We start from the raw sequence: 20819 nt of genomic DNA on the forward strand, positions 1-20819 counted from the left end.
AGTATAAAATTATAATTAATATTATATAAATATTATAGAATTATATAGGATTATAATACTACATATAATTACATATAATTTATATAATTATATATTTATCTAATAGTTTATAATTAATATATAACATTTATATTATATATTCATATATATAATTTATTCAATTAGATATAATTTATATAATTTAAATGTATATTATATATAATTTTAAATAATAAAATAGATAATGTAATTTATACCTAATTTTATATAATAGTTATATACATATTTTATATAATTATCATATAATTATATATACCTATATATTACATATTTTATATTATTACATATAATTATTGTTTTGTTGTTATTATATTATTCTATTATTATATGACTATATTATACATTATTATCTTATAGATAATATTATCATACCTAATATGATATATTTTATATATACTGAATTATATATTATAATATATATTATGTATACTGAATTATATATTATAATATATATAATATATAATAATTATATAAATAAGTATATATCTATTATATATAGTTTCTTTCCCAGTAAAATGTAGTAGGATTTGTCACTGTAAAATAAATTATTATTGAAATCTTGCTTGTTTTAACAAGCAAATCCTCAGTGCTCTTCTGGCCCCTCTGCAAGACTTGGGCCAGTAACGATTTCAAACCTAACCCAACCCAAAAAATAAATAAATAAACTGTAATAAAAGCTCCTAAAATTACCATCTTAACGAGAAAAAGTCTATTCCAGAGGAAACTTATTGACCCCAGGAGCTGTGTTAGCCCAGGCACTGCAGATCCTCCTCTCCATGCCCAACCCACCTAAAACACGTATTTTTCCCCAGGAATTTTATCTAAGTGCCTAAAAAAATGCGACCCTTCCAAAAACCTGCCTTCCCAGCACATTTAAAAGCCACATTTAATTACATTTCAGATGAATTTCTCTTGAGCTCCTCTGGCTTGTTGTGGGACAGAAATATATGGGAGAGGAGTGAATTCAGGGAAGGACGGCACCGGTTTCACCAGGAGTCAGGGGGACACGGTGGAATCTCATCATTTACCGGAAAAACAGCCTGGATAACGACCCACACGAGGTGAACGCTGCATTCCCTCATCCATCTCCTTCCTGCTTCCAAAGGGATCCCAGAGGACGAGTAAAAAAGGTCTCGGAGTCTTAATCACTCCGACTCCTTCCTGCCAGGCCCCCCATCAGTCACTGCCAGCGGGGAGCTCCGCCCTGGCATTCCCGGGATGGGAAGGCATGAGGATGCAGCTCCGAGGATGCAGCTCCATCTCACAGGTGTCTCCTGGCAACCTCAGGACAGGCTGTTCCACAGCTCCTGCCGGGAGAACATCCCGTTCCTCAGGGAAAGCCGGATCCCCACGGAGCCTCCCGGCTGTCCAGGGGTTTGTGGCTTTATCCTGGAGCAGAAGCAGCACCTCAGCCTCATCCACTGGTTTCTTTAAGTGCCAGCCAGGGTTGGGAATTCCCAAGCACCTTCCCCTTCTGCTTTGCCAGTGGGGAACTGGGCTCAACATGGGAAAAGCAAATCCAGCTTGGTGTAGAATCCATGGAATACCTGGACCCTCTTTGCTCTTCCCGTGGACAGGGACAAGGTGTAGTGTGGGGTGTCAAACAAGTCCCCACCCTCCACGCAATTTGTTCAGCCCAGCACTGCTTCCCTTCCCTCCTCTCACTGGAATTAAGGAATCACTTCCCAATCCTTGCATATTTTCCTCCCTTTGGATCACTTAATAACGAATTAATGTTGGCTGAGCTGTCTGAGGCAACAGGTCCAATTCCTGACCAATTATTATCGGTGAATCCATCAGATTTGGGCTATTGAGGAGTTGCATTTGGTAGGTTTGTCCCACGGCCAGAAGAGATTGGAAGTTCCCTCTTGCCACTCAGAAAAAAAAACAAAAAAAGAGGATTTTTTTTCTTCAGGCATTAGCACTTCATTGGGAATCAAACAGTAAGTCAGGGGGGGGAAAAAAAACCCACCCCTAACGAATCAGCAAATCTGATTTCTGTCAACCCCGGCGCTAAAAAACTTAATCAGACCAAAATCTTTGCAGCCTTAACGTGCTGGGGAGTGGATGTTCTTTCCTGAAGTTAATTCCATTCTTGCAAGGGAGAATTTAGGAATATATCCCCACTAAGGAACTCCCACGGCTCGGATGAAGGCACTCGGCAATAAAAAAAAAACAACTTTGAAATCAGTGGAGAAAGAGGCGTAAGAAAAACATCAGGGCAATTTTATAAAGGTGCAAAGAAAGGCCAGACCATTGCTCAAAGCAAAAGTACAGAACTTAGGGGAGAAACAAAAAGGTTATTTTAGCAAAGGTGGTATTTATAAAATATTTCTTACTCTCCACAGACAGAAATATTATGTTCATTAGGCTACAGACTTTTCTTTTCAAGTTATGGGGTGGAGGGAGTAACATTAATAATCATTTCTGTTATTTGGTTTTTAAAAATCAGTTTTAATGAGCCTTTGAAAAATAATTTGGTGTCAGGGTTACTCCATCAATTGAGAAATTTTTACAGTGTAATACTATATTATTAATACACTCAGATATAATAACAGGAGTTATTAATGCCTTGTTTCTACTTAAAATTGCTCTTCTGAAAGAGCTGTTTCAGGAGGAGAGACTGAGGTATTTCCATTAAAAGTCAGGCTGTTAAACCTACGCAGTTTTAGAAGGAGAATTCCCAAAATTTGGATATATTTGGAACATACAGAGGGTCAGAGACCTCGAGTCAACATCCCAGTGAAGACTTTCTCTTTGCCAGCTATTTGCTGTGACTGTCCAGCATCCCAAAGCAACCCTGAATCCCAGGATCATGCACTGCCATCCCGATTTCCAAATGTAAATCACAAGAAATTCCCTTTAATTTATTAAAATGACGAGATGAATCTGTTTTTAAAGATTGGGTTTCCTGCCAGCATCCAGCTCTGAGGGTCAAGAGCGAGCGGTGCTTCAAAAATAGAGCGATCTGAGCTCCTCGCTCGGCTTTGGTCGCTGCTTTAATCACAATTAAAGAGCCAGTGGGGGGAAAAAAATGACTCCTCAATAACCAGAACTGGAGGCTGTTCCAGAAAGGTTATTAAGAAGGGAACGGAATGAGAGTGAGGACTCCAAAATAGCAGGACGTGACCTCCTTTGGCAAAGGAAAGCCAAGGAAGGGCTCACCTTGAGGAGCCACGTTGGGCCCGAATCAAACCCGTCTGAGGGTTGAGAAATGGCCTTTCCCCTTGGCTCTGGCTCAGACAATCCAATTAAAACCCAGCCAGGGCTGAGTCAGGTGATGAAACGATTTCAGGGAACGATTGCAGGGGATGAACACACCACATCCTGCGTGGGGTTTATCCGAGGCCGGGATGCGCCAGGAGGAGACTTCGCGGAAGCCGACGAGGAGAATTCTGAGAAATTCACTTCAATGCGTTATTTTCCTTCAATGTGTCCTTCTCCCCAAGCATCTAAATCAGGAGGAATTACCTGAATCACTGCCAGGAAACAGGGCAATGCTCTTGATTGATAATCACGTTGCTCGGAGCTGATGTTACGTTTGTTTTTGAAGGAAGCCCAGCTCTTAATTCACATTTGCTCCATCTCCTCTGATCAAGAAAATCTGGTTTTATCTCAACCTTTGGTGGTTTTTTGGGTTTTTTTTTTACTCCTTTAGGATGGAATAATTACACCCAACAAGAAGCACCTCCTGAGGGCAGATTTAAGCAAATCCATTACCTCTTCCACCAGGAATTCTAAACAATCACTGCAGAAAAAAGAAGGGGGAGGAGGAATTCTCGATTTATAGACACTCCTAAATACATTCTCTTTACGCCTCTACCACGCAGGGATGGTGCTGAGACACTTCCTAACAAAGCCTCTTCTCTCCACCCAGCCCAGTCACTCCCCCCTACACATTTCAGGAGCCCCACAGATGGCCAAACAGCTGAGACACGTTGGATTTGAAAAGGCTGTGGCAACACCCCTGATTAGTGGAGAAAATGGGGAAAAAAAATTGAAAACAACGGGGAAAAATGAAAAAAAAATGGAAAAAAAATTTTAAAAAATTGAAAAAATTGAAAAAAAATTTAAAAAAAAAAAGTGAAAAAACATGGGGAAAAAAAAGAAAATGCCACATAAAAATGGAGAAACTCCATCCCAACTCGACCAGCCCCACAAAACCAAGGATTCCATGTCCACAATTGTTCCTCAAGCTGTTCTCGGGGTGATGTTTGTCAGCCCTGTCCCTTCTTTGCCTCAGTCCCTGTGTGGGATTGTTCCAAAGCACCTGGAAAATAAAACCCAAGGTGTCCCCCAGGGCACAGCCCCCAGTTAAAAAAACAAGCTGACCTGACCATCCCAAAATGTAACATTTTTGGAGTAAATCCAAATGCCTGTTGGGAATTTTTTGAAGGGGAAAAAAAAATTATATATATATATATAAAAAATAAATTGAATATATAAAAGCAAAAATAGAAATTGAATATAATGAAAACTTTTTTGTTGTTGTTTTTCTTCTCTTTTTTTTTGGGGGGGGGAGAAATGAAGAGACTCAGCCGAGCTGGAACTCTGAGCAGATTGTCTTGGTGTGTCTTTTGTTTTGGCCCAATTTTATCTCCAGGAGCTGTGACAGTGGAGCGAAGGATGAAGCCATGCCAAGGAGGAGTGAAACACCTGGAAATGTTGCTCTTATTCCTACTGGAAAAGGACTTTTAAAAAAAAAGGCAACTTAAGAGCCGCTGGTGAACCAAAACATCCCGAAATGAAGAGATTTTGGTGGCAATGGAGTTAATTTTGGGACACGGGAATGGTTTGGGTTGGGAAGGAACCTCAAAGCCCATCTCATTCCAACCTCCCACTATCCCAACTTTTACAGAACCCACAGGGCAGAGAGGCCACATCCAAAATGATCTTGAAAACGAACCATTTTTAGATCAAACCCGTGAAAACGGGAGGCGGGAAAAGCTGACAGACCGAGCCAAAATCATCAGCGGGCGACCAGAGCTCAACCCTGACACTAAAATCCACTTCTCTAACGTTTAGAACAAATTCCCCCACGGTGTTAAGAGTTTTAATATCACCAGCAACAGATTGGCAAGTGGGCACTTTGCTCTTCCCTGGTCTCTCCCAAGAGGTGCCACGAACAAAACGTTCCTTCTCTTCCCACTTTTGATATCCCAGGGCAACCACAACCCCGTCCTCTTCTCCACCAGGAGGGAGTGGCTGAGAACTCCCATCTCCAGCAAAAAAAAAACCACCAACCCTCCACTTGGAATGAAACACTCGGAGAAGGGGGGGAAAAAACCGGGCTGGATTGTCAATTTTTTGCTGCTGATAAAAGCCACATCCGCTATTACATCACCTGAATAATTAAGTTCTTCCAAGCACCAAGGGCAGGTTTAATCTCTTTTAAAGCGAAGATCAGAAGGAGAGCAGAGAGAAGATTTCGAGATAAGCTCGGTGGCTGCTTCAAAGAACTCAGTGAAAATTGCTTTTGGAAAGGAGTTGGGTTGTAGCTCGTTGTTCCTGCACGTTTATAAAACCCTTAGCAAAGCAAAACTATCTGTCCAAGGGATTCCCAAATCCCAGTGCTTATTTTTATGGCTTCTCCTGAAAAAAATGGGGAAAAAAAAAAAAAAGCCTCTTCCCACATTTTCTTTCTGGAATGATTAGAAGGATTCACACCTAGGCTGGTCAGGATCTACAAAGTGAGTTTAAAAGGGTGAGGTTTAATGAGGGTTTATTCTGATTTCTGAAGGGGACTGATTGCAAAAAAACACCAAACCAACCCACATTTCTCCTACCCCTTCCTCCCAAAAATGTCACCAGGACTTTGTGGCAAAAATCCTACAATAAAAATACCAAATAAGAGCAAATGTGACTTCTCAAAACAGGTAAGTAATTAAGTCAGGTACAAATCATGTTCCATCCCTGGAAGTGGCCAAGGCTGTGCTGGATGGGGCTTGGAGCAACCTGGGATAGTGGAGGCACCTGACACGAAATAAATGATGGATATTCAGCATCCAGCACAAAACTGAGCTCCTAGTGGGAAATAAAAGAGGATTTCTGGTGTAAAAATCAAGAGGTTGAATTTGTTCTACAAACTCACCCCACTGTCAGGTCTTTCCCATCAATAGTAAATCCACATCTGCTTCCCCTCCTCCAAATAACATGGAAAACACAAGCAGGGGCATCACCTTCGCTCTCAGCAAGGCAGCACTTTCAGTCCAGGAGCAGGGAAATGATGAATATATCAGCTCCCAGGCAAAGATAATTAATTCCCAGTGCTCAGTTCCACTCCTCAAGGACTCCCATTAGGGCAGCAAAAGCCTTTGAAATAGTTTATTCTTCTTTTTTTTTTTTTTCTCTTCAGTAAGTATCCAAATTGGGAGTTTTCTCCCACCAGCCCAGTGCCAGCCTGGCCCTGAAACACCCATGGCAACTGGGAAGAGTCCATTTGCATTTGGATTTAAAAGAAATGAATCTTAACTCAGAACTTACTTGACTTTGCAGGAAATCTGATGGGGTTTATTTGGGCCGTTTCATCTCCTACTTTTCGTAAGAGAAACGTGAAATAAAACCAGCTCTGGGGACAGACTTTTGTGAGCATCTATTTCACTTTTTGGCCAAATTCATGCCAGTTTTGAGAGCCTGAGCTGTTGGAGAGTGAGTGGTCATAATTTTATCCATCGCTTCACCTGATTGAGTTCCCACAGGACGACATCATCATGATGATGATCCCATCAGCATCCAGGTAGGAATTGCAAAGTAAGAGAGCAAAGAGACAAACTTTGAGAGCTGAACTTGACAAGCCAGGCCAGTACCAAGAACTTATTAAGAATGGGGAAACTATTAGAGAGATGATGATGGTGATGATGATGATGATGATGATGATGATACCCCACTGAACAGCCATAGGAGCATGTGGAATTATTTCCCCAAACACAACTGGGAGGAGGAACAGCAAACATGGATTTTGAAGCAAGAGATGACTAAATGTGATTATTTTATGATTGGAATGTGTCCACTTCCCTGCTTTTTTTCTCCCTTCATTTCTGAAGGGAGACCACAAGAAGGATGGAGAGGGACTTTGGACAAGGGATGGAGGGACAGGACACAGGGAATGGCTTCCCACTGCCAGAGGGCAGGGAGAGATGGGAGATTGGGAAGGAATTCTTCCCTGGGAGGATGGTGAGGCCCTGGCACAGGTTGCCCAGAGAAGCTGTGGCTGCCTCTGGATCCCTGGAAGTGTCCAAGGCCAGGTTGGACGGGGCTTGGAGCAACCTGGGCTAGTGGAAGGTGTCCCTGCCCATGGCAGGGGTTGGGAAAGGATAATTTTAGAAAACTGAGGGCTGGGATGTGGTCACGGAGCTGCCACAGCTCCTACAAACCCTTCCCCTCTTTCCCAGCCTCTCCCAGAAACTTTGGGAGCCTGGAGGACACCAAGGGCAAGGTAAGGTAGGTAACATGAGCTCCACTTCCTCCTCAGAGAGCTGGAATACCGGGAATTAATTCCCTGTCCTTGTGGAAAAACACAAGTTTTCCCTGGACCAGCAGCTCTCTCCGACTCGGGAGCATCCGGGAGAATCCAGCCCAGGATTAACCCCGTGGTCTTTCCCACACGGAGCAGTCAGGCAGGAGGGAGGAAGAGCTGGAGCAGCTGCATATTCCAAACCCCCACCACCACCACCCCCATCAGGAATTTTCCAGAATAAATGACTGTGCCAACATCTCTGGTGGCAAAGACGATGCAACGCTTGAAGGGACTCGGGGGATTTTCAGCCTTGGATTTGCTGCTATCAGGGGGAGAGGGGATAAAAATCACAACCATCACAACCCTGGGTGAGCTTTGCACATAAACTCCCCCAAAATCCACGTGGAGCCAACTCCAGCTTGTCAGTTTGGGATGGTCTGATAGACACTCAGATATTCGGAGTTGAGTTTAATAACATGAATTGCTGATAAAAATCAGATTTTACTTAGGAAGGGAGGGATACTCCCCACAAAGCCCCACATTTCCCCCAATTTAACAATGTCTTTCCCTGGCATGATCTAAGGACAAAATTATTCCCCTCTTTTCCTCCCCCCCCCCTCCCAGCTTTGGAAATCTGTTTCAATTGTAACTGTGGATTGTTTAATTAGGGAAGCACGTTTAGTTGGGGGGGGGGGAGGATAAAAAAAAAACCCACAACAACCAAACCCTAAATGGATGGGTTAAAAGGAAAACAAAAAAAAAAACCAACCAAAAAACAAAACCTTCTAATGGTTCCCGGGGTCCCTGGGTCCTTCAACCCAATTTGATGTGAATGAAACCATTATTGTTCTTTTGACTCCCGCTGAGCCATTATCCAAGGGTTTGCTGGGGATTGGAGGAGCGGGTTTTGTTTTCTTCCCCTACAGGATTTTGTTATTCCACCAGCCAGGATTTCAGCCCTCAGCTGGGCAGCTTAAGTTTTGGAGGGAACAAAAAAAAAAACCAAAAAAAAACCCCAAAAACCAACCAATCAAAAAAAAAATCCCTCTTGGTTTTATAGATTCTGATAGGAATTTCAGATTTGTTTTAAGTTAATCAAGGGACAGTCTCACAGCCCCTTTCCCCCCTTTTTTTTTTAAAAGCAGTGAATAAAAGATTAAACTATTAAATTAAAATATCAATAAATTAAATATTATAAGTACTAAGTAAATAATCAAAACCTGCAGCAAGGGAGACTCAATCAAACCCATGAAACTGCACACAACACCCCCCTCACCCATCCCACTGCCAGAGGTTTCCTGCCAGAAAAATGTTGGATGGAAGAGTCCCACCCCAATAAAAGCCAACAGGGAAAACAGCACAAAGGGTTAAAAGGCAATAAAATGATTATTATCCAGCCTAAGCCAAACCTTTAAGTGATACTTTGATTGCATTAAAAGGTGAGCTCTGATGATTCAGCTGGTGTTTTAACTGCTTCAGAGCCCAAAATCCTGATTTTTAATATCCCTGTAGGTGCTGGCATTTGCTGTAAAACCTCCTGGAAACAGAGTTCCTTTCAAACAAGTTAAAGGAAATATCTGTGCAATCCTTCCAAAAGCAATTCCCCACTTTGGCTCAGAGTAGGTTTCAAGTAATTTAACACCTTAAAATACTTTGGTTTAGGTGCATCAGAATAAAACTGAATAAACCAGGGGACAGTTTGACCTCGAGAGGCTCCTGTTCCTGTGATAACTGAATTAAACTGAGCAGGCAAGCGATGATTAAAAATAAAACAAAACAAAAGAAACCCGATAAGCTGCGAGCTCTGGTTTTCTTCAGGAGACACACGAAGTAAGATTTTACACAGATGTTTTTCTGACACGCAGAAGGAGGGCAGAACCACCAGGCAATTCAAAGCACCAAAAACTCCTGCGGGCCGACAGACGAGGAGCCGAAAAAACCCCAAGCGCTCGAGCTGACGACGCCTCGGCTCAGGAGCCAAAATCCCACCCACCCGGGGCAACTCCCACTCCTCTCACGGCCACAAACGAACTCCTGAAGTCCTGGTGGTGAAGTTGGTTCAAAATAACGACTTTATAACCCCCGATGGGTCCCACAAAGCCCTGAAATTCCACAAAAAAAAGGAGGGAAGCCTCCAGTTTTCCATCAACACCAGAGGGCCCAAAGGCTTATCCACGTGGTTTGAGGATGGCAAGAACTTGGCCATCCCTGACTTTTCCTGCTGTTTTGCCTTCATTAAAAGATCTGTTGGGCTTTGCATGAGTTGAAGAAGCTGAACCAAGGTGTGCAAACACAGCTCCAGATCATGGATATTCCAAAGCAAAGGGAAAAAAGAGGTACCAGGACACCCAAAACATCTGAAATAACACTGGAATAACTGGATTTTCCCAGAGGAGTCCCACAGAAGGCACGGCAGGTGCACTTTGGGTGCTGGGAAGGGGTTGGTTTTGAGCTCAGCCTTGGCATATTCCTCAAAACACAGAAGAGATTTACTCAATCCCAGCAATCCCAGCCTCTTCTCCCAGGGAAGGAGGGGCAGGACAAGAGGAAATGGCCTCAAGGGGAGCTTCAGGGTGGACTTCAGGTGGAATTTCTTCATGGAAAGGGTTATTAAACATTGGAACAGGTTTCCCAGGGAGGTGGTGGAGTCCCCACCCCTGGAGGTGTCCAAGGAATGACTGGACGTGTCACTCAGCGCTCTGGGCTGGGTGACAAGGTGGGGACTGGGTCACAGGTTGGACTCGATGATCCCAGAGGTCTTTTCCAACCTGAAAGTCAGGGATGGCCACGTTCTTGCCATCCTCAAACCATCTGGATAAGTAATCCAGTTGCCATCCCCGAGCTGCCATCCTCAAGCCATCCAGACGAGTAACCCCGACGCCCAAACTCGAATCGCTCGGGCAAGCAACCCTCGCCACGCCTCACCATCCGCGGCCGCTCCTCACCTGGTAGGGACACGGGATGTGGTATTCCCGGCAGCGCTCCTGGATCCACGTGGTCTCCCACACGCCGCGGTAAGCCTGCTCGTAGAAGTAGCAGCCGATGACGACCAGCAGCGGCACGAGGTACAGGACGCTGAAGACGCCGATGCGGATCATGAACTTCACCAGCTTGTCCTGGTTCTCCTTCTCCAGCGGGATCTCGATGCGCACCCGGTTGAGGGAGATGATCCCGGCCAGGAGGAGGGAGACTCCCACGACGACGTAGAGGCAGAGAGGGGCGAGGACGAAGTACCTCAGCGCGTCCACGTCGTAGAGGCCGACGAAGCACACGCCGCTGATGTTGTCGCCCTCGATCTTGTTCATGGCCAAGAGGATGATGGTGAGGGTGCCCGGGATGCCCCAGGCGCTGGCGTGGAAGAGCAAGGCCTTCTTCTCGATGGCCTCGCTGCCCCACTTGGGCACGGCGGCCAGGAACCAGGTGATGGTGAGGATGACCCACCACACGCTGCCGGCCATGGTGAAGAAGTAGAGCACCATGAAGAGCATGGTGCAGGCCTTGTTGTGGGAGCCCTGGGTCACGGTGGACGCCTTGTACTGGGCGGGGCTGGAGGCGTTGCACGCCACGCGGTCCTCCAGCAGGAAGCCGATGAAGAAGATGAGGGACACCATCATGTAGCAGACGGCGTAGAAGATGATGGGCCGCTCCGGGTAGCGGAACCGCGTGACGTCGATCAGGAAGGTGAGGAAGGTGAACAAGGTGGCGGAGAGGCAGACGATGGAGATGACGCCGATGAAGTAGCGGGCGAAGGAGAGCTCCTCGCGGCGGAAGTACATGTTGGGGCAGGGAGGGGAGCAGTCGCGCACCCTCAGGAAGGAGTAGCCCAGGTCGGGGTCTATTTTCAGCTCCCGGGGGCACCAAAAGCCGTAATCCCTCTGCACCGCCATGGGGGCCTCTTCCGTGGGCTCCCCGGCCGCGCTGAGGTCAACGAGGCGAGGGTACGGCTCGTCGCAGTCGGGGAACCTGAAAAGTGGGAACAGGAGGGTTTACAGGAGGAATCCCCATGCCCTTTGCAAAGATCAGTGACCTCATCTGCACGTGTGACTTCAAGGCACAGTAACCTCATCTCTAGGTGGGACTTCAGGCGTGCCAACCGGAGCGAGGACGGACAATCCAAATTAGGGGGAGTCCACGAAACACTGCACTGTTTACACCCAAACTCCCAGAGCTCCTCGTCCCGGAGCGCAGTGGGTGTCAAAACTGCAAAATAGGTTTAAAAATTAAACAGAGGAATAAGTGGACAAGGAGCCCACTGGGGCTTCAGGGATAAAGGTGAGGGTACAAAATCCATCTCAGGAGGTCTGTAAATTTAATCTCGCTGTAAACTGAGACCGTGTGCCCTTGGTAGCAGGGTTTTATAGTGCATTTTAAAGCCTTTCCTAAGTAACTTCACTTGCTGCTCTCGGGACAGTGAGATGGTTACGTCAAAAATCCAACCCAGTATTCAAAAATTGAAATTATGATGAAGATATATGTGTGATTAAAGCTCTGTCTGGGGGCTAAGGACTGCTGGAGGAGAGACTGGAGGGATTCCACACACTACAAGCACCCTCTGACTTATTTTGCTAAAATAATTTTTAATTGCTTTTCCTTCTCTCCAATCCAACTGTAAGAGAAACTATTTCTTCCTGTTTGTGGTTCTGTATTTTGACTGTTGGAGTCAATTATATATATATAAAAAAAAATAAAGCAGAAGGTATTGTTTTTAATTTCATGCACGTTCTGTTTCAAATAGTTTGGAGCTTCATCACGTGCTTTTTCTGTAAGTTATTTGTGTAATGTAAACCTGAAAACTGCTGTTTGCACACGAGCTCAACAAGAAGTAGATGCTCTGAAAACAGAGAAATCTTTGAGATTTTATGCTCCTCAAACCCAGCCAGTTTTTCAATTATGGGGCAGGTGACGGAAATAGGAACCAGGAAACAGGAATCAGTAAAAACAGGCCGGGAAAAGTGGAACGGAAAACACGGGCACTTGCAGCGGAAAACACCCAAAACACCTGCCCGAGACCATAAAACCCCTGAGACGGTGCCAAAATTTTACCTGGGGGGTTGTGAAAGGGGGAAAAAAAAAAAAAAAAAAAAAACAACTCGGTCAGATCTTCTCACCTGGTGCACTCCATGTCCTCGGGCCAGGCCACCCCAAACATCTCCATGAGCTTGGAGCACTCGCTGTAGGCCCTCTGGCAGAGGCGGCGGCAGGGCAGCGTCACCCGCCCGTACTCCATGCACACCGGGGCGTACAGGGCGCACAGGAAGGGCCGGAAATCCCGGGAGCATTCCAAATTCACCATCGGGTGGAAGGGCTGGGGAGGAAAAAAAAAAAAAAAAAAGCTGGGGTTTAAGGGCCACAGACAGATCATACGCAGGGGGTTCCACCCGAAGCTTTGATTTGTCTCATCGCAACCCGTAAGGAGTTCCAACCTCGTTTCTCTGTTGGAGTGATCAGGTATTTTGGGAAGACAGGTGATCAAGAAGCCTGGGGACAATGACAGCGATTCACAAGGGACATTTGTGCCCTTGATTTGCCTTAAAAGCAGAGGGAATTAAGCAGCTAAACCACCCCACCCCCACCCCAGGGGAATTTCAGTCCTACCATCAGAGCGCATCTGCGGAAGGAAAACAGTCCCAACCTGCACGCTGTCATTGTCATATAAACTCTCATCAACTTCCCAGCTCCCAGGGAAGGGCTGCAACCACAGAGAAGGCACGTTAAATATGTCATTTCTTCCCTAGCCATCAGAAGGCACCGTGAAATCAAAGCCTGGAAAAAAAAAAACCCGAGTCAGAGAAAGAAAGGCCGGTGTCTCGTGCTCCCGCGGTGCTTTTATGACAGGTCTGAGTATCAGCGGGAGCAACGCTCCTTGGAAAACTCAGAGAGAGGAAATCCATCACAGTTGGGCAAATACAGCTGGTCTTGAGCATTTCTGAAGATGAAAAAGGAGGAGAAATAAGTGGGGCAGGGATTTATGTCTGAATAGAAGCTGGCGCACGTTGATAATCCACGTTATCTTCTTACTACCCCACGAGGGTTCGCTCCGCTCTGACTCGCCTTTAAAACTCTCCAGGAGTTAATCAATATTTTATTCCAAGCCTGTGTGGCACTTACCACTCTCCAAAGCCTCGCCATCTCTTTGGATGTTAATGTAAGATCAATTATATCCCTCTGAGAGTGGAATATTCCGGGATACAGAAGACTGAGATCCATCACGACTTACAACTCTGGAATGAAACATTATTTTGACGCCAGAGTTTCCCTTTCTCCCCAGCCAGGCAGGATTACAGAGCAAAAGGGAGCCTAATCTTCAGAGTTTGTGGTGCAATAGCTGAAGCACAAATGAACCTGCTGCAGATAAATACATATAAACCCTAAATCTTATTAGAACTGAAGCTGAAGAGGAGCTGCAGGAAGATTATATTTGCCAGCAGCAATTTCCTGAGAAGTATTTTAAACCAGTTCAGCTTTTTTTTTTTTTCCTTTTCCAAACTATAGAGTAGAACAGACTAAACAACAAAAAAATAGGTCATCTTCTGGGGCAATGTAAATGAGAAATACTAGGAATTACAAGGAAAAGTTTCAACCTCACTTCTCTCTTATCACCTCTTTACTCTTTCAGTTCTTCCTTTTCCCTGCAGAAGGTTAATTTTTGGAATACAAGACCCAACCACGCTGTGATTTTACTGTTTTGGTTTTTGTTTTGGTTTGGTTTTTTAATATTTATTATTTACCAAACTGATTAAATACCCTTCATTTTTTCCAGTGTTCCCTGACAGGAGAGCTGTGCAATTTGGCAACAACCCGCGTGAAGAGCAGCAGAAAGTCATCCACGAGGAAAAAAGCAGCCAGCAGTTGGAAAGTATTTACATTTACAAGCTCGTGTGACCCACGGGAATCTTTCTGTTTGGCTGGACAGGCACTTCAGATGCATAAATGTGTTTTTATTTTTGAATGTTTAGGACCCACAGCACGGTTAAAGGCGTTGTTTGACCTCGTGGATCCAAGGAATCGATTGCAGGGAGTCATGACTGGAAAAGCTGAAGGTAAGTCTTCCTTTATCTGATGCAAAGGGAAAATCAAGGAATTGTTTAACTCTCTTTCTTTTCAAAGAACCTCGAAAATGAGAAAATTGAGTTATATCTTTATGAAAAAGAGCTGTTGTTTTCATTCCTGGCTTGATCCTTGAATCTTGCCTCCTGCCACTGCAGCTTTCCACACCTAAATTTCAAGTTCTCCTGACAAATGCTCCCCTACTCTCCTCTGCTACAACTCCAGTTAAGGAAGGGTGTTCCAGAAATTCCTCTTTTCCTGATGTTTTGCCTTCATTAAAAGATCTGTTGGGCTTTGCATGAGTTGGAGAAGCTGAACCAAGGTGTGCAAACACAGCTCCAGATCATGGATATTCCAAAGCAAAGGGAAAAAAGAGGTACCAGGACACCCAAAACATCTGAAATAACACTGGAATAACTGGATTTTCCCAGAAGAGTCCCACAGAAGGCATGGCAGGTGCACTTTGGGTGCTGGGAAGGGGCTGGTTTTGAGCTCAGCCTTGGCATATTCCTCAAAACACAGAAGAGATTTACTCAATCCAGGCAATCCCAGCCTCTTCTCCCAGGGAAGGAGGGGCAGGACAAGAGGAAATGGCCTCAAGGGGAGGTTCAGGGTGGATTTCAGGTGGAATTTCTTCATGGAAAGGGTTATTAAACATTGGAACAGGTTTCTCAGGGAGGTGGTGGAGTCCCCATCCCTGGAGGTGTCCAAGGAATGACTGGACGTGTCACTCAGCGCTCTGGGTTGGGTGACAAGGTGGGGACTGGGTCACAGGTTGGACTCCATGATCCCAGAAGTCTTTTCCAACCTAAATGGCTCTGCAGATTCCTGGAGAAATTCCCTTCTAAGCAGGGTTAATCCAGCAGGACCGACAGCATCTGCAGGCAGAACAAAAACTCTCTTTCTGAATTACAATCAAATCATTTTAAAATCACGAGGAGGCTCAGCTGGAGAACAGGAGAAGGAAAAAGAACCCTACAACAACTCCTTGTGAGGCAGGAAAAGAGACTGACCTGCTTCCAAGCAGCAACAGCAGCAGCATCTGTGTCTTCAAGTGCCCCATCCCTAAAATTATCTCAAAATCATCCTACCCCCTTGCAGCTCCCAAGATGAAAAGTCACTTCCACCCACTGATTATGTTGTTCCCTATTAAAACTAAAGCCAGGGGCATTAAAAGACTCTTTTCAGGCTCTTGCCCTAGGACTCGGTGCAAGTTATGACATCAAGCCCTGGTGCCTAACAAAGGGCTCCCTGTGAAATGGGATGTGCTTTTGAAAAAAGGCCTCTTGAAGAGCTCCAAGAGGGAAAGGGAAGAGGGCAAGGACAAGGGAAGGCGTGAGGGACAAACCGATTTCAGTAACTGGGGCCAAGTCCTGGGAAATCCCAGAAAGGGAAGAGAGAAATGTTTAAGGGGAGATAAACTTGTGCACTCCTGGAAGTACTTAAAATACACCAGATCACACCACTGTGTAAGATATTCCCAGTTCTACACCCACTGGGTCCTTCCACCTCTGGGAACAACCTTTATGACCACACAAATTCCTTCCAAAATTTCCCGATTCCCAGCAATGTGGCCCCAGCTCCCTCTTTCCCTACAATTCCCACCTGCTGGAAAAAAAGCTTTAATGGCCACTCTCTGACAGAGAGCAGAAGTTTCCTGCTTGCCTTAGTTTTGCCTTCAGGAGGGGATCATGGAATCACAGAATGGTTTGGGTTGGAAGGGACCTCAAAGATCATCCAATTCCACCTCCCCCAGCTTTCATCTCCCAAGGAACTAAAGACAAAGGAAAGATGGAATAATAAGTCCATTTCCCTGCCCCCCCCCCCAATAATTTTCTGAACAAATTCTCATTTTCGGTTACAAAGCAAGAGCAATAATTCTGTCTCTTAAATACCCCCTGGACCCGCGTTTCAGACTTCTCATATTAAGAGAATAATATTAAGAGAGATAATAAACCATTATCTCTCAGCCAATAAACCAAATTCTTCTCTTTATTTTACACACCAGTAGCCACTTTAAAACTGGCTGTTACTCAGGCAGTGACAACACAAGGTTTAAAGCGAATTATTTTGGCGATTTTTTTTTTTTTTCCCTCCCCTTATCTGTTCCACCCTTTGAACAGAGAACGAAACAGGAAGCGTTCTCATAAACTCATGGAGGGAAGGAGGGAAGTTTTCTCCCCTCGGGCTCCTGGGAAGAGAGTGATGCTATGACTGTCAATTGCTCTTTGCAATTCTCTGGTGGAAGCAGCTGCCTCGGGGCACATCCAGCCACGGGAGCTGCTCTTTCTGCCCTGCCTCTTTGATTTACCCTGCTGTTCATCAGGAGAAAAAGGCTGGAATTGTATCTCAAAGGGCACGGGGAGGGGGCGATGCTGCCTTCCAGGCTGCCTCCCCTGAGGCTGCTGCTGGGTTTTTAACTCTTCAGACAGCTCCTGGTGAGGCTGCTTTTGATGACCACAGCTCTCCCCGAGCAGACCTGGTTTTCTGGAGACAGCGGAAATCTTGTTTTCCAGAGTCCCCCCGCTCCTCTAAGCTTGCCAGGTTTCCCGGAGCCTGCACTCCACTCTCCTGCTGCACACAATTCACCTGGAAATGCCTCGTTTTAGGTTAATCCCCCGCTGGAACAAACACCTGACGCCAACTTTCAACCGGGCTGCGGCTCGAGGGTCCTGCCTTCACTTCACCCACCCGGGGCCTCCTGAAGAAGCTCAGGGAATGTTCCCCCAGGCACAGCAGGGCAGGTGCTTGGCAAAGGGCACTGATTTGGGGTGCTCTGCCAGGAAAACGGAGCCATTCCCTCTTTTCCCGCCCGAGCTCGGTTGGAGCGGGACGGTGACACTCAGGAACGGTGGCACAAAGGGCCAGGAACGCACTCAGGTGTGTGAGAGCGAGGCTGTTTCTTCTGGAATCAATCCATCCCCTGCCCAAAATTAACGTGGCTCTGGAGCTGCAGCTTCACTGCAGACACTTCTTTCTGTTTTCTGAAGGCCCCAGGTCTACTTTGCCCAAGCCTGCTCTGACTGCACAGTGCCAGGACACGTTTAGTGCGGAACACCTGGCAGAAAGCGCAGCCAAACTTACCTCACCACTGACTTCCTTGTTGAGAAACTGAGATATGCTTTTATTTTTGTAGTCGTTTCTAGCTTTGCACATATTAAAAAAAAAAAAAAGCCAAATGGGGCAGAGTTCTGGCTGCCTGCTGAGCTCATCCTTCAGCTTGGAATAAAGCTCTCCACACATTTATCCCTATAAACCCCATAACCCACCGCGTTCCCAAATCCCAGGTCTCATAATTTGTTGGTAGCTGGAAAAAACATGGTTGCAACGAGGATTAGATTGACACTTTAGTGGTTGGGAAGGGAAAAAAAAAAAATCAGGTTTTTTTTTTACCTTAGCACTAAAAATAGATGTCTGCATTTAAATAGCTATTTAAGTAACTCCAACAATAAAAAAGACACGTAATTACTCTGGGTTTAAGTACTCCTTTTTTTTTTTTTTCATGCTATAGGTTGAACCAGACACTCACCCTGTTATTTACTTTCAAACCTCAGATCAATTATTTTACCTGCCTTAGTCTGAAAGGGCAGCAATCACGAAACCACCCTAAATGTTGTGTCTGCAAACAGACGGCCAAGGTTTAATTTCTCATCTGCAGGGGGGGGAGAAAAAAAAGGCAGGATAAAGTTTAAAGTAGTTAAAAGACAGCAACTGACATTAATCGCTGCCTGTATGACTAAAAAGCAAAGCCATCTGCTCTTGTTCTTTAAAGATGTCTCTCCTGCTTCATCTGAAATTCCAAAGTTCCTCTGGAAGGCACGGAAAAGACGGGGCCCATCTGTCAATTTGCACTTTTCCTGGGAGTGGGTTTTACGCGTTAGGAGCCGGTGGATGCAGATGGGTGGCCCTGGTAACCATTTCCACTTGCAAGAAGTGTTAGTTTTTATCTGACAGCTGAGGTGGTTCGGGCTTCCTCCTTCCTCTCCATATGCCTGCTGTGTGATGAGCCTGGGAGAATTCCAAAGGGAAATGAATACCCAGTGCTCTGGACTGCGGTTTAGATCCTGTCAAGACACCATAAAACACACTTGGCCTGGACAAGCAGCAGGGCAGGAGAGGTTAAGTCTTGTCAAAAATCCAGTTTTTCACAGAAATGGCACATTTCTATCTCCTGTGGCTGCAGAGACAACATTCCAAGAGCAGACAGAGTGTGATGGAGCTTTGATGGATTCTTGATGCTGACTGGAGAGCACACGGTGGAGTCTGACAGGCAGATCAGGCTCTTCAGTGCTCCAAAAAATTAAAAAAAAAAAAGGGGATTTCTGGAAATCAGAAACACGAGGGCAAATCCATCTAAGGGCAGGGTCGAGATCCAAAATCACCCATTGGATTTGCCTCACTTTTTTTCATTTTATCCGCACCCAGGAGGGCAGAGTCTGCCACAGAACACCCAGCATCGACGCCCTGCAGAGTCAAACCAGACGGGTTGGCTTTCCAGGTATAATTAATTAATAATATATTACATAGAATTATACTGAACCTTCTTACAGAAGAGAATTTAATTTTACCTCCCAAAGGCCTGATGGCTTCTGCTGCCTCGTGTGTGACTTCACTCACTGGGGGTTTTCACCCAGCTGACGTAGCAGAGTTTAATATCACAAGCCAGCTCCTCATGGAGCCACGAAACTCCACGTTTTCCAGTGGGATGAGGGTGGAAGAAGGCTTCTGTTCCCTGAATTTTGAGAGTCAAGCCAAAGTGCTTCTTGGCAGACCAGCCAAGGGAACCCATGGTATTCTGCCTGCCTTCAAAGCAGGTGTGAACCGTACAGTTGTCACCTTCCTCCTCCCACACGGCCGTGAAATGAGGACAAATCCAAGTTGCCATCTAATGCCCTTTCAGGGACAGTTTCCTGAGGGGCAGGAGTTCATCCAGCCCTGCCCTGTCCCTGCCACCAACCTCCTGCACCCTGACTTGGGTTTAAGATGGATTTAGGCCACCCATGAATTCAACCTGAAAGCCACACCTGCTGCATTTGGACCGCTTAGCCGGGTGGAAAAGTCAGGATCAAATCCTGAATGTTGAGTTGGATGAACATTTGCATCCAAATATCTTTGCTGCTTAACAGAGAATCGTCATTTAGGTTGGAAAAGACCTCAGAGACTGAGTCCAGCCTTTGCCTGATCCCCACCTTGTCACCCAGCCCAGAGCACTGAGTGCCACGTCCAGTCCTTCCTTGGACAGGGACGGGGACTCCAGCACCTCCCTGGGCAGGGAGGTTGATCAGCACCTTGGTTGATCCATTCCTTTATTTTCTAAGCTTAGTTTTGACCTGGTTTAAGGAGCCAGGTTGTCTAAAGCAGGAGCAGAACCTCTGGCAGGCAGAAAGCTGCACGAGACAAACCACACCGAAATTCAGGACGCTCTATTTTGCCACTCCCTCGGCAGCCAGCCTGACCTCACAAAATCTCCCCAAAATCCTCCCAAAACACCTGGTTTCATGGATGAGAAAACAGTGGCAGGCTCAGCTGTAATAAACCCCCTCAGTGCCTGAGCTGTGAAGGCCACAAGGTGTTCTCCAAGAAGGAGCTGCCATCCAGCAACTCCCGTGCCCTTCCCTGGCTACACCAGGACCAGCATCTCCCTGGGAACAGGTTGAACGACTCAATTTTGCTCCTATGGAAACCCACAGCAAACCTCTCCCCCAAATAATTGTGCCCCTGTGAAAAGTCACGACAAACCTCACCTGAAGACTTCAGGGAACGATCCTGCAACACCCACAAAGACAATTGCTTTGGAATTCTCTGTTACACAAAAAAACCCAAATCAATTTTGTGCCAAATTATTTCACAGATGTGTGTTGGCTACACATTGAAACTTTTCTGGACTGTCCAAATTGAAAATCCAAAATACTCAGGTGATCCAGTGATTCCATCTCTGGGGAAAAGTCTTTTTTTTTATTTTTGCTATATATGGCTCGGAGAGGAGGAGAGCACACTGATCCAACACAACCATATGCATAAATAAACATGAGCAGTAAGCACATAATCTGCTGGATTTACACTGTAAAAAATTATTCTGGATGGCAAATAAAACCTATCTGTAACATGAACGCTGATCATTTTAACAGCTGTGTCTTAATCTGACGTTACAGACCATCTGTTCCATCTACACACCAGCAAAAACACCTCCCCCTCCTTAATTGGATGGGAGAGAAGATTTACATTTTTTGGGCCTCAAAATCAAGGATATTTCACAGGGCAATAATTAAAATATATT

The 20819-nt window shown here is 45.5% G+C and overlaps 1 protein-coding gene across 1 annotated transcript in view; it reads right to left on the reverse strand.

The window, feature by feature from the left end:
• Nucleotides 1-20819, reverse strand: part of FZD3 (frizzled class receptor 3) — a 50094-nt gene that overhangs the window by 12923 nt on the left and 16352 nt on the right. Inside the window, exons 3-4 of the mRNA XM_050314762.1 lie at nucleotides 12604-12800; nucleotides 10441-11458 (exon numbers count right to left, since the gene is read on the reverse strand). Coding sequence (XP_050170719.1) covers nucleotides 10441-11458; nucleotides 12604-12800 — 1215 coding nt within the window. The remainder of the gene's footprint in view (nucleotides 1-10440; nucleotides 11459-12603; nucleotides 12801-20819) is intronic.

The sequence above is a fragment of the Myiozetetes cayanensis genome, unplaced genomic scaffold (genome assembly GCF_022539395.1).
Source record: "Myiozetetes cayanensis isolate MyiCay16 unplaced genomic scaffold, myiCay2020 scf2-11, whole genome shotgun sequence".
NCBI lineage: Eukaryota > Metazoa > Chordata > Aves > Passeriformes > Tyrannidae > Myiozetetes > Myiozetetes cayanensis.